Below are 14,525 nucleotides of genomic sequence, written 5' to 3' on the forward strand. Positions count from 1 at the left end.
GGCATTTGTGCATGTGAGTGAAAGAGAAAGAGAAATGAGAAGAAGATGAAGAAGAAAAAATAGCCAGAGATGGAGCAGATCACCAAGAACAGTCAGAATAAGCAAGAGAAACACAAAAAAAATGAGAGAGAGATGGTACAGGAGAAAAGGGTGATTGAAGAGTCCTCTGCCTCCTAAGTGGCATTAATAGCCAGAGAGAGTTAAAAGCAGAATAAGTGGGGAAGCAGGAGTGGGGAGTCCCTGCTCTCACTGGGTGAAGTCTTTTCAACCATTTATAGCATTAACATGTAACAGGGTGCACCAGCAGAAGGCCCTTGAATGAGCGTCCAAGTCAAAGAGCTGAAAAACTGGACCCACTCATGAGGCTGTCATTCTCCTTCTTTTCAGCAGTGGCATCCCCATTAGCCAACACTTCCTGAGCAAGAGACAAGCACTTACAGAGGAGCACTGCTGAGATTTTCGTGCCCAAGATGCAGAACTCCAATTGACTCTCTTGGACTCTTGGTAACATGGGCAACCAAGCAGCAGTCAGTGACCTCAGGAACAGCTTAGAGCTTTGCAGAACTGAATTCTCAGCCTGGGAACTTACAGTGCCTCATATGATCTGCTTGCTATATGATGAAGAAATAGAAGAGAATCTATATGATTCTTAATCCATCTAGACTCAGGAACAGAGCGTAGAGACACACTGAACCATTCAGGGAATGAAACTGATAGCAGGCTGTTTCGCACAATCATTTCAGCAGAGTGACTTACCAGTTGAGAAGACTCTAATTTACAAACAGAAAACATAAAAGGGAAGTCAAGACTGTAAGCAAAGCAATAACAGAAGAGCCCAGTAATGAGAGGCTCACACAAGAGGTGACTGGCTGATCCATGTGGTAAAGAGCAGCACGAAGCGGCTACAGGGAAATAGCAGGAGGAGATTAACTGCTGACACTGAAGTGCTATTTCCAGCTGACATTTATCTCTGCCTTGGAATTCCCAGTTGGAGAGAAGAGGTGACAACAAACAGGAGAAATTTACACTGGCCACTTTATGCAAATCTAACCTTTCTGCACCTGCCAGGTGGGGAGCATTTATTTACTTTCTGGCTGCCTGGCTAAATTGGCAGAAGGAGTGAATCCAAACAGAATACAGAGAAGGTCAAAGGAATATGGCTCATGACGGTAATTTCAGGACCTGTTACAGGCATTGCAATTTTAATGTGGCAGTTCAGAGATATACACCCTAGGCAAATGAACTGGCCAAAGACATGTGCATGAGCCAGTGTATTCTTCCACATGAGCACTTCATCGCCCTCTGACGGGCAGACTCAGAGATGCCAATCTGTGCTGCAATCCTTACCTGTGTCTTGCTCATAAAGGACCTCAGCAAATTCCTTTAGCTTACGTATGAAGAGTGATTAATTTTGGACCAGGCACATCTGAGTTCAATTGCCTTTGTCACAATGACTTTTCAAGATGCAAAGATGTGAAGCTGAGCAGTAACTGTGAGATGTCTGGGGGTGAATTTGTCACATTTTTATATAGAAAGATAGAACTTATATATATACTATCAAATTAACAAGTTCATACTGCACTCTAACAAGTGAAAACAAATTCCTGCCACCCCAGAATAAGAATGCCTTTTTTTTGCATGCTAAATAATATCTCTTTGCAGTATATAGTCATGTTCAGCTTTTTACATTAAAAAGTCTCTTTTTGTCCATGTAAATAAAATGCAACCATCCCTTCAGTAGAAAACAGCCCAAGAGCCCTTGGTACAAAAGACCAGGAAAAAAGTAAAGACCCACATATCCGGCTAAAAGTATAGGGGAAGACTTCAGATGGGCTGCCGGTGCCTTCCCACCGTATTGAACCATGATCACAACAAAAGAAATTAAAAACAGTGCCCTAAAAGTAAAAATGCCCCGAGATGTCTGGTCTTCCAGGTCAAGAATGCAGTTGCACAGGTCAAGAATGCAGTTGCACAGCCCTGCTAACAGTGTGCTCCAGATGCACTAGCTGCCTCCAAGAGCCTGCTAGGGCACGGCTTCAGTCTAGGCACAAAGGAAGTGTCACATTTTCCAGCTCAGGTTGTATTAGCCCACATGGCATCTTCCAAAATCCCACTGGCACTAGCACTAGTCAGCATAAAGCCTGATTTTTCAAACATGACTAACAATTCAGGATCCTACTGACAAGTGCCTTCAAGGTATTCGTTTCTGGAAAGTACTCAGATCTCCCTGCCTCTTTATGTTATCAGTGTCTGGGCACCCAAGATCACTAGATATATATGGGCAAGAGGACTGCTGGCAGCCAGCATTTTTTACAACTTCTTTAAGTCCCTTGAATTCAAATCTAAGTCAGACACTTTATAACTCCTCATACTGGCTTATCAAACAGGATACTTTTATAAATAAGGGCTCTCTCTTGCTTTCCGGCTTCTGAGTCTTTAGGTCGCACCTGGGTCAAATGTTCAAGCTTTTCACTGCAACTGTGAAAGACAGGAATTGACTTCTGAACACAACAAAATATCTTGTGGCATCTTGTTCCTCTAGGATCTCCAGGGTTGAAAAAAGAAGATGAAATAATGCTAAGTTCACAGTAACTTGGAACTCACAGTAACTTGCCCATGGAAATGGGCAACATTTGAGCAAAATCTCTGGTTCCTCAACTGATTCCCCATACCACACAGCAACATTAGGACCAAACCACTTGATGTTACACTTAAGGGCCTTGCGCAGACAAAGCCAATGGGTTCCCAACACTGTCTCCTACAAACTCCAGGTTTCTTTCAGCATCTGTCATCCAGCCCAATTTTGCTTAGCATGCAAGAACTGACAACAGCCTGAGGTGATCTGGCTGCAGGGCATGCCAGGGGCGTATTTCTGAACCGGGCATGCCCTCACATTGCCCCTGCCCTGCATCTCTGTCTGGCTAGTTTTGTGCAAGAAGGGGAAAAAAAAAGGATTTATGAAGGGTCAGAGGGAAAAGGCAAAGAAAGAAAAATCCCATAGGATAAAAGAGATGAGAAATTCAAGGTAGTTTTAAAGCAGTTAGTGAAGTCAAGAGCCCAAGCTGACCTGAAGTCACAGCAGTAAGAAAGTAAATGGACTTTTAAGGACTTAGGCTGAGATTTTCAAAGCCTTTTCAACAACTTGGATGTTCACTTCCCTTTATTTTATTGGATCGTTGCCAAGAAAATCCTGTGGGTTGCTCTGATTCTGGAGGTCTGAATTTGGAAAAGAGGAGCTAGACTTTGCTTTATTTTTTGTGGTTTTTATATATATAGATCTATATAAAGAATCAGCAAAAACAGCCAATCATTTCCTCACCATCAGAGAGCCTTAAGGGTCAAGAATTGCAGGCTACAGAGGAATCATTGCAGGGTATAAAAGGGAGTTACAAAGAGACTCCGGAACAGCAGAAGGGCGGCTGACATTCATGCTCTTGTGGCTCTATTGCTTTCCCCTCCTTTTTACCATAAAATGAATAGCGTTAGATCAGATTTCCCCTAACTTACCAGAGTCACTGCAGCATTTGGTGGAAAAAATGGAGGATTATGTTGTCCTAAGAATCTTCCATCCCATCCCTTTCACATCATTATTTCATTACCTGACAATGCCTTTGTCTACTCTGCAGTGTGAGGCTCTGGAGGCAGTATCCAGCTTCAGACACACTGCACAGGACAGGACTGGCAGCTCCACCATGGGTCTACAAGCTGAGAACTGCCTGTCACATAAGTCCATAGCATTTCTCATATTCCATAGGCTCATGGACTTCTCCCATCCCAATTCCAGACACCATAAAAAGCCCACCCATATGAGCCATGTGGGTTGTTTCCCTTTCCAGTAGGAAACAGCAGTAGTGGAAATTAGTTTCTTCTGTTTTCCAGCTCTCATGAGCTCTATGTTAAGAAGACTTGGGGCTTCAGTTCTGTCAGACTGCCCAGCAGGTAAAGAAAGCAATAAGCGGAAAGTAATTGATAGCAGCAGGTAGATCCAATAAGTTTCTTAATCAATACAATTTATAGCAGAGACAGCTCCAAACACTGAAGTAGGGAAGCCCAGCTTAATGTGTTTATAACCTTTCTCATTTTGTTTTGCTCATTTTTCCTTCCCTACTTCTTTCAGCAGTGTTCTTTTGAGAACTAATTTCTCCATGGACATAACAAGCTCATGCTTCCTTCACCATTATCTTACAAACTCCTTGTAAATTGAATTACCTGTATGGCAGAGCGGAACTGCCCTAGTTCTCCAGGACAGACTGGAGCTCAGACACAAGGCCTTGTTCTTAGCAGAAAGTAATTTAATTTTTTTCTGTTATTGGACTTAAAGTGAGGATAAATGAGTGGAAAGCAAATAAAAAAGACCCCCTCCCCAAAAGAGTGACAGAGAGGAAATGGCCATTAAAACAAAGAGTTTTAATCAGTAACTGGTTCCTTAATCTCCAGAATGTGGAGAGGGAAGGATGACTTTAGCATTTATGATGTCAGGGGACTGTACATGGATTTCTCACATGTATCTTGTGTAGCTTTTCTTGCCTTAATTTCCCCACTCATAAACCCAGGATAAAACATATCATTCCCTCACAGTAGAGGGTTTATTTACCTCACACATGTTGAGATCATACAACAGAAAGTACTCATTATTAAAAGATATACTCTCTCTGTGCTAAGAAACACCGCTTGCAACTGTTCTGACAGGTGACATAAAATACATCAAGCAATTATGGCTTTCTGACAATAACCAAAGAGTGCATGAAGAAAGATACGAGATCTTTCTAAGTTTTCCTGATGGATCCAAGTTTGAATAGTTTACTGCTCAGAACTAAACATTTCAGCTGACTATGCCAAGGACCCTTCAGACATCCTGCCAGTATTGTTATTGCATGGACACACACTCATAGTTCTGAATTCTGACAGTCTCTTCTGTCATGGCTTTTTGTGTGTGTGCGTTAATGAACATGGTAAGAGGAGCCTCAAGGAGACAGATTTGAAGGGCAGGTAGGCAAGGGTAGCTATAGGGATTATAAGGGCTTTTAATATTTTTGCACAGTCAGTTTAGGATGCAGTAAGGAATCAGCTGACATTTTCCCCATGGCACAGCACAAAACGAACCACCATGCAGTCCCAGAAACACATGTGCTATGTGTTGTATCTCCTACCTGAAAGCCACTGGAATATACAGAGGTTCTTTTCCACATCCTTCTCCAGTGATATGGATACAGAATCTTTCTCCTTCTCAACAACTTCTGCTTCCCAATATTATTCCTCTGGAAAAAGATAAGCATCAGACTGGTTACGTGGAGAAAGTGGATAAGAGGAATTTTCTCTTCTTCTTCCTTGTTAGCTGAGATGGGAAATGGAAGAGCTGATTTTCAGTTCTTTGAAAACTTTTCACAGAATCATGATCAATATTTTTCAATACACAGACAGACAAAAACATGTTTTAACCTGAAGAAGTCTGTTTTGGTAAATATAAAAAAGCTGATTATTATTCCAAATAACCAGATGGAGAATACTACAGAATCATGAAAAGTCCATATTTGTCAATTAATTACCAACATTTTTCAGGAAAGTTTTAATTAAAGGCCATTTTCCAGTGGGTAAAACCCCCACACTTTTCAGCAAAAAGCTAAAAATACTGAGAAAGAGTCTTGGGTGAAATTTTTGGCAAGACGAGTAAACCTTAGTAGAAAGTCTCTTCCATGGGAGATGTCTAATTCCGCTCCAGTGACTCAGCAGCCTCAGACATGCTTCCAAGCTGCTAGATGTTCTTCCAGGACTATTATATAAACTTTTCCTTCTTCAAGAAACTTTTTACTATATAATATGGTTTAGGAAGAAAAAAAGGTCAGAGCTTCAGTCAGTTCCAACTGAGGAATCCAAAGCAAGGACATGAGAATTTAAGGTATCAGAAACTATCACTTGTCCTCATATACAGACTAGGAAGCAGCAAGATGGCAACCTCTAAAAAGCCGGATTCCCTGCTCCTGCAGGATAGAGGTACAGTCATGGTTAGATGCCTGTTTTTGAAGCTCTTTCAGAAGAGGTCATCTCAGCCTTTTTTCCCTGAGAACCATGGCCTTCTCGAGCTCACTGTGAGGAGGTTTTCTCTGTGGAGGGGACAACTTTCATGGGACAGATCTTCCTAAGGGGATAAAAAGGAGGAGCCTTCAGTGAGGACCCTAGAGAGGAGTTAAAATTCTCTCATGTGCAAAGATCCAGCCCAGAAAGGCCTAGGTGCACTCAAAGCCCCCTTGACAAGCCCTCAGGAGGATGCTGAGAAACATTTGAGCCCATTCCCAAACCTTGAGCAGGGAGATTTGTCTTCTTGCCTGGGAGCAGTGCAGAAGTGCTATGTCAGCCACGGGAGAGCTGCAGAAGGTCCTGGGACCCTGCTGGGGAACTGTTCATACTTCATGCTATTCATCAAACCAGGACTCTTCAAGCAATGCCCAACTGCAGCAATGTCAGGAAGAGATACTGTATCAGGGAGATGATTTCCCTTTCTTTTTAAGACATTTTAAGCAAATGAATAATTCATTCTGAATGACTTTGAGCCGAGGCGACTCTCCATGTTACCACCCGATTATATGTTCCATAAAAAGAGATGACAGCAATTTATCTCTTTTCTCTTGCCAGGTGGGCTGGTGGGGGGATAAATATGCTGCCACCAAACTGGAGTGATAAATCATCCCTCAGAGCAACCAACGACACTTTTACTGATTTGGCATTTAGTGCTTTCCAGTGGGAGCAGTAGGGAGAGGGACATCAGCATAAGCCTTCAGGAAAGGAAGGAAGACCATGGGCAATGGAGGGCTCAGTTCCCTCTGTTCATCCCCTTAGGATTACTCATTGCTGAATATCCAGCAAAGGCATCTGGGCAAAAGAGCCTTTCTCCTGAAAGCAGTGGAGTCTGCAAAGATCAGGTGCTCACACTGCTGTCTGGTGCTAAGGAAAGCAGCTATTAAGTCTTACTCTGCTTTATTATTGACTGAATAGTGGGGTTAGGCTGGAGGAGAGGAACTCTGTTAGACATTCCCCAGAATCATGCTTCTTTCTTGTATAACAAGCTACATAGCACATGCCAGTTGTTCAGCTGGGAAATGGGAGTGCGAGAGATTTGTCCAGGGAATTAAAGCACAGGTTTACTTAAAGGAGAGGGGACTGCAAGTGGGTGCTGCTCTGGCTAGAGGGAAAGCCCACTGCCCTGTCCTTTACCTATGCCCACTTAGGCAAACCTGAGCCTTTCCCAAGAGGGGTTCATTAGCTCTGCCAACATGGGGCTTTTTGATGATCTGAAACCACCAAGCAGGGATCAGTTAGGGCCAAGTCTGAGAACTGAGGGCTTCCTTTCCTAAACAATTCAATGCCCTGCTATTACTGCAGTCCATTATGGGGATATCTCCTATGTTTATGGGCATATAGACAGCTGCTGTCAAGCTACACCAAGCCAAAGGCAGCCAAGTGCTCGATCTTCTTGCCCACAAGCAACACGTCCAGGCTATATTTTTTCTTCCCTTGCTGCAATCCCTCTGCATGTACTTCCACCTCTGCCCTCAAAAACACATATGCCTCTTGCTACACCAGAAGTCCTCTGCAGCCAGATGCACCCACAAGCACTGGAGCAAATGAAACATTTCCTTGTGCACATATTGTGCTGTGCGCATCCACACCTCCAGTGCCTTCACCTGCACACTTTGTTCTGCTACCTCTGTCATCCCCACTGCTCCCAGCCTGCAAGGGGCTGATACAGCATGTAAATGTGCTACAAAGACACATCCTCCCCGCCCCCGTGCTGGCTATGGGGAACATAAAACACAGCGGAGATTGCTGCTATTTTATTATTTATGAAGCTTTGGTTATTTCGTATATAAATAATCCATGACTGCAAAGTGTTACTGGCACTGTAATTGAATATTCATGAGGTATTTTTGTTGAGAATTTTCACCATCATTTCAAAGCCAGACACAAAAATAAAAATCATCATAATAAAAATTTCATCTGTCATTTCACGGTTTCAACCCCTGAGAAACAAAATCTCTCTCTCTCCTACCCTGAGGGCTTTCTGTGCGGGGGGAACAAAACAGTAGGGTTAATCTGGAAGGCAGGTTCATGCTGCATTGGAAAGAAGCAGGAACATCCTGCATACAGCTCTGCCTGCTGTCTCTTAACATTGTCAGGATGTTTCATCTGGGGATGTATGCTGTCTGCACGGAGTACATGCAAATTCCCCCTCTCCCTCCTAGAAACATTTCTCTTTTCAGGTTTAATCCTACCCAGAACCTTGATAGAGAAGCCCCAAAGTGGGATCACTCGGCATGGAAAATGGAAGCATGTTGCTGCCACCCTGTGGAAAATGGTGGCCCCCCAATTGTTGGGGTTCACAAAGTTACAGCTGGTATGGTGGTTAAAGAGATTTGTGAGGCTGTCATTACCCTGATGAGACCCAGGGGTAAAGAAACCAGGGAATTTCCATTAAATAGTTGCAGAATTTGCAAGGAAGATGTTCGGATGCTTTGCAGGAATGATTGCTGGTGTCTGTGCTATACCCATAGTGCACAGGGGACACGTGCATCGTGAGGATGAAGTACTATATACTCTTCGCTGGGTAAAAAACTAGCTGAAACTAGCTGGATGGCCGGGCCCAAAGAGTTGTGGTGAATGGAGTTTACTCCAGTTGGTGACCAGTCACAAGTGGTGTTCCCCAGGGCTCAGTATTGGGGCCAGTCCTGTTTAATATCTTCATCGATGATCTGGACGAAGGGATCGAGTGCACCCTCAGTCAGTCTGCAGATGACACCAAGTTGGGCGGGAGCGTTGATCTGCTGGAGGGCAGGAAGGCTCTGCAGAGGGACCTGGGCAGGCTGGATGGATGGGCTGGGGCCAATTGTGTGAGGGTCAACAAGGCTCAGTGCAAGGTCCTGCACTTGGGCCACAACAACCCCATGCAACGCTACAGGCGTGGGGAAGAGTGGCTGGAAAGGACCCCGCAGAGAAGGACCTGGGGGTGTTGGTCGACAGCCACCTGAATATGAGCCAGCAGTGTGCCCAGGTGGCCAAGAAAGCCAATGGCATCCTGGCTTGTATCAAAAATAGCGTGGCCAGCAGGAGCAGGGCAGTGACCGTGCCCCTGCACTCGGCACTGGTGAGGCCGCACCTTGAATGCTGTGTTCAGTGTTGGGCCCCTCACTCCCAGAGAGACATTGAGGGGCTGGAGCGTGTCCAGAGAAGGGCAACGGAGCTGGGGAAGGGTCTGGAGCACAAGGCTGATGGGGAGCGGCTGAGGGACCTGGGGTTGTTCAGCCTGGAGAAAAGGAGGCTGAGGGGAGACCTCATCGCTCTCTACAATGGCCTGAAAGGAGGCTGTAGAGAGGTGGGGTCGGTCTCTTCTCCCAGGTAGCAAGTGATAGGGCGAGAGGAAATGGCCTCAAGTTGCGCCAGGGGAGGTTTTGATGGGATATTAGGAAAAATTTCTTCACTGAAAGGGTTATCAAGCGTTGGAACAGGCTGCCCAGGGAAGTGGTTGAGTCGCCATCCCTGGAGGTATTTAAAAGACGTTTGGATGAGGTGCTTAGGGACATGGTGTAGTGGTGGACTTGGCAGTGCTAGGTTAACGGATGGACTTTCCAACCTAAACAATTCTATGATTCTACTACTGCTGCAGAGGCTCTCAAGGACAACTGTGGCAAATTCTTGGACACATGCGATGATCAAGCGTCTCTTGCATCCTCGGATAGTCTAATGTGCAACTTCACCTGATTGCCTTGCTGTGATTCCCTTTTTTCTCCCAAGGCTCTTTCTTCACTGTGCCTTTCAGCTCCTATTCCACACAAAAAAAGGCAAGGCAGGACTAACCAAAAGATAGCAGCACTATCAAAACTCTTCCCTTCCCCTACTTGCTATCCACATGTTCTCTGAGGAGGCTCTGTGGCTGCCTGCATGGTGCATCACTCCTGCCGCCTTATCATCCACTGTCCCAGTTCTCTCTACAATTTCCTCAGATCACAGCTCCTTCCTTTATCAATTCTGTGAAGCACTGTGTATGCACAGAAAGGAAACAGCAGTAGGAGAGACAGCATGTTCCCAGCCCTTCTAACCCAGCCTCCTCAAACCCAAAGAGGAGCATATGAGAGTTTGGCAGTCAGATCTGAAATCCACATGCACCCCAATCTGCCACTGTCCACATGCAAGTGGTATATGTGAGGCTATGTCACATCAGCACATCACAAACAGGGCCAGAGCTCTCAGCGCACCTTGCCTTCCAAGAGTGATTTATGGGCCCTGTCAATCCAGCAGACTGAACTGCAGAGACAGCTGGAGCGTGCAGCAAAGAGAGCAGCAATCCATCACCACCAGGTGGGAGTCACCCAGGAATCCATCAAGAGCTTCATCATGGTAACATCTTTGCAGAGGCAGAAAGAGAAACAAAGGAAAAAGATGGAGACAGAGAGAGTGAGCCAAGAGTGGAAAATCCACCCAGGATTTCTCAGAACTTCAGAGCCACAGAAGTAAAACAAAATGACAGACATGAAAAATATTTTTTGTGTTTGTAGTGATTCAGGTGGTCCTGCTTTAAAGTCCCAAATTACAATGCCTCACACAGCTGAGCAGGGCTTTCTGGTATCAGCCATACCAACAGCAATCAGAAATTGCTTTCCCATTTGCTAGCTATAGAGCTTTGTGGTAGGTATTAATCACTTCCAGGTATGATGACTGGATGGTTGTGATGGCAAGGGAACTGCCACTGGCAGAAGGAATCACCCCCAGTTCCACTGCAGAGGAGAAAGGTGATGCCTTGTACTTCAAGAAATATAAAGCAAGCTGCAGCATTTCACTATATGGCACTAGCGTCTGTAGTCTAACCTAATGCTGACTCCTCAGCAGGAGCCAACCTGCTCCTCCAAAAAGTGCAGGCACACAGATACACACCCCCCAGACCAACAAGGACGTAGGCATGCACCAAGTCACAAGAACACACAAGATACTTACACAAGGCCCAATATATATGCCCAAGTCCAGAAAAACACATGTACAACAGTTTAGCATGCACAAAGAAAAGGGGCACACACAGAGGTATAAGTGTGCATGGAATGTACAAGTATGGCAGGAATATAGAAGGTAAACTCAAAGATGCACGGAGACACACTCCCCTGTGCAGTGCTACGATCAGTACAAGAGCGTACGTTGACTTTCTTTGATCTCAGGACAACTCAATAATAAGAGATATATCAAGTTCTCCAGTAACACAACTTCTGTCCATCCCCAAACCCCATAAAAAACGCAGAGAACATGATTTCTCCTAAATCTGTGTTAGATACCAGGGAGAGAAGTAAAGAAAAGAAGTGAGCATCTGCTCTTGGAGAAAAGAAAAGCAATTTACCTTTGAATAGGAAGCAGCAGAACAAAGCATATTATTTCTTTTTGCTCCAGGGACAGACAACAATGTTGTTTTGAGTCATGCTGCTTACAGGTTAAGCATGTGCTCCCAAAGCTCAGGGAAGATGGAGGATGTGTTGGGACCTCTCAGAACAGTATAAATCAGCTGACAATTTGGCAAAAAAAAAAAATAATCAAATGAACAAAAGGATTCAGAAGCTGGGAGTAGGGGCAACATATATTTGGGCATCACAAGGTGGATAAGACTCCAGCACGAGTAGGTGCCAGAGAGATGGGGGTGTGGATCAGGGAGAGCTTCCGTGGGAGGAAAGCAGAGGTGAGCATGAGCTGGAGCAGCGAGAAAGACTGCGCAGGAGGCTGACAGTAGGAAGACTTGGACTGGAGAAGAGTGAGTACCTGGGACTGTGAAGGAGGGGCTAGAGACTTCCTGACCCGGGTTTATTTCTGATACGTGTCTCTTCTGGGGTCCTTTACTTGCCTCCAGAAGACCCTCTCCCCAGCTAAGACATCCATGCAGACAGTATGTATCCACCTGCCTTGAGAAGACGTGAAAGCATGGGGACAATATGACTTCCAGTGTCACGGGAACTGCTTTTACAGCACAAGGCAGGCTGAGTTGTATCTAGCTTACCTGCAGCAGATTCTCTGGTGCTGTCTGAGTCACACGGACTGTGTGGAGCCATTTGAGTTTATGATCCTTTTATCTCTCTGACCAAGTGATCATATGCTGCTTCCCCCAAGAAGAATAATGAAGCCTCATACATTACACATCCCCCAAAGGACTTAATTTCCCTTAATCTAAGGGGAGGATTTGCCTCCAGTCTCCAGCCCTTTTATTATCCATTTGTTGCTCCATCTGCAGCACAGATCATAAAGGAATTTTTTAAGTCAACCTTTGCTTGGGGCTCATTAAGGCCTTACACAAAGTCCCAGGCTGCTCACAGCTCAGAGAAATAGAATGAGACAGCGCCACTGAAGCCTGGATGGCCTTGTCCTCCTTCTTAACAGTGCATGGCAAGGACAGGGGGATGTCTGCCTCATAACCAGAAAAATGAAGTGATGGGTCAAGAGAAATGCAGCATTGACACTTACCCTTCCCTCAGACCCATGCTTGCTCTGAAATATGATGTTCTGAGAAACAAGAATGGTTCTGGTTTGGTGAAATACTGCTATTCACATTGTGGTAGCAGCAGAAGCATCAGCTAGTGAGCCAAGACTCTGTGCTACACATGGTGCAAAGATATACCAAGAAGATTGCCCCTGTCCCAGAGAACATATCCAATGTTCTCAGCTTGTTTTAAAGATGTGGGGCACATGTAGTCTATTACTATAGTGGGCTGTGGCTACTGAATTCTGCTCCTGGCTCTTTCACTGACCCACAGCCTGTCCTTGAGCATATTTCTTCACTTGTCTTTGCTTCTCTTTCCTCATCTGCAAAATGGAGTCTTACAATTCAGTGTAGTGGATTATTTTAAAGGGTCTAGGTGTCATAAAGGTACAACTCAGCATGTAAAGGGGGCTCTAGAGGGTTAAACGAGACACTGCTTTCTCTGCTTTTGTAACAGTTGTGTGCTGACAAGAGGGAATACATGTCCAGGGAAGCATGCAATCCTTTGGTGCAGTTGCCCCAACTCCTTTACCAGCTATGCATATACACACATACCTGTATGTGGTGTTGCCTCCTAAAGTGCTGCTGCTTTATTTTCTCCCCTTGCTGTTCTCAGTGGGCTAGAAACTGGCACTGAACTGAAAGTAATTTCCTTTCATTTTAAATAAATAATAATTTAACAATGTATGCTGCTGAATTCATTCTTGCATCAAAGGGGTGATGATTGCACTTCCCAGTCCAGAAAGTCAGAGAGGGGAGGAAGACATGGCTTTATAATTAAATTTGCTTTTCCTCCTTTCATTGTGCATCTCATAAAAAAAAAAAGAGTAAAAAAAAGATAAAGGAGAAAAGCACACACAGAGCCTTGTGTCTCAGCCCCAGCAAAAAGGAAAAACTCCCTCTTGTTTGTCTCTTGCTACTACTTCCATATGACCACATAGATAACACAGGTAAGGGGACCCTTTCAGTTCTGCATGGGTGCCCACCACAGTAGGAAAAAGCAGAGCCATTTCAGTTGCTGCCTGGGAAAAGAGCAGGGAGCTGAAACCTTAAGAAGTTGCTAGGCATTTTCTTTGACATCTCATACACGTAATATGCTATTAGGGGCACTATTCACATGCGGTAGAGCCAAAGTGCCACAGCAAAGGGCACTGCGACATGCTTAGGATTATTAGACAATTCACTGGCTAGCTGTGCTGATGTGGCAGCTGCTCTCCCTGCCTGCTCTCTGTCTGGGGGCTATTTTATATACCCAGGCTGATCAGAAGCCCCCCATTCACAGAAACTCGAGTACCAATGACTTTGGCATTGAACCCCATTGTACTATGACCTCTCTAAACCCAGGCACTGACATTTGTGTAAGTTATGGCACTAGCAGAGTTGTACAAGCATCCTTGCAGCTCTGACCAGCCTCCCCAAGTTCTGGCGCAGTGTGCACTGGGGCTGAGGCCTTGGAAGCCAGCCTGAATCCTGTACTGTCTGCCTGAAGGGAACATCCTCAGGGACTGGAGATTACTCACCTTTACAGAAACTCACTGCATCAGGGAACAGCAGGAAACGCTCTCGTTCAATCAGTGCAAACAAGCACATTGCAACTCTCTCCATAATGAGCCTACTACACTCACAGCCATCTTTCCCTGTGGAAAAATAAATGATTCAGTGTAAGGAGACTTTGCTGAGTATAGTTTATGAGAATGACAAAAATGTTTTCCTTAATAAAAGAAAAGCTGTTGAAGCTATAGTACTTGGATATTGCCCAGGTTAACTCCTTCAGAGCAACCTTTGATCTCTACTCAGGGTGATCTCTTTCTCCTTGCCCGAGTGCTGCACAGGCTTACATTCTCTGCACTGTGTCCCCACTTGCTTTTATCCCATGAATGGAATCCCTTGATCTTGAAGGCAACTCACTTTCAGCATGGACATTGGTTCAAGAACTGTCTGAATTCTGTGAAACTCTCTTCCCCTGCCCCTTCTCCCTTTGTATAGGGAAGGTTTTTCTCTTTGCACGTTCACTATTTGGTATGGCAGA

At 44.9% G+C, this 14,525-nt stretch overlaps 1 protein-coding gene across 3 annotated transcripts in view; it reads right to left on the reverse strand.

The window, feature by feature from the left end:
• Window positions 1-14,112, reverse strand: part of DISP3 (dispatched RND transporter family member 3) — a 114,594-nt gene extending 100,482 nt beyond the window's left edge. For 2 of the 3 annotated variants that reach the window (XM_075520492.1, XM_075520489.1), the window contains exons 1-2: window positions 14,017-14,112; window positions 5,151-5,256 (exon numbers count right to left, since the gene is read on the reverse strand). In XM_075520492.1, coding sequence (XP_075376607.1) covers window positions 5,151-5,189 — 39 coding nt within the window. In that variant the 5' untranslated portion in view covers window positions 5,190-5,256; window positions 14,017-14,112. Of the gene's footprint in view, window positions 1-5,150; window positions 5,257-10,244; window positions 10,370-14,016 lie in introns of those variants that run through there. The other variant, XM_075520491.1, reaches the window with a different exon arrangement.
• Window positions 14,113-14,525: the final 413 nt, after the last annotated feature.

This window comes from Mycteria americana, chromosome 18 (assembly GCF_035582795.1).
Source record: "Mycteria americana isolate JAX WOST 10 ecotype Jacksonville Zoo and Gardens chromosome 18, USCA_MyAme_1.0, whole genome shotgun sequence".
Taxonomy (NCBI): Eukaryota; Metazoa; Chordata; class Aves; order Ciconiiformes; family Ciconiidae; genus Mycteria; species Mycteria americana.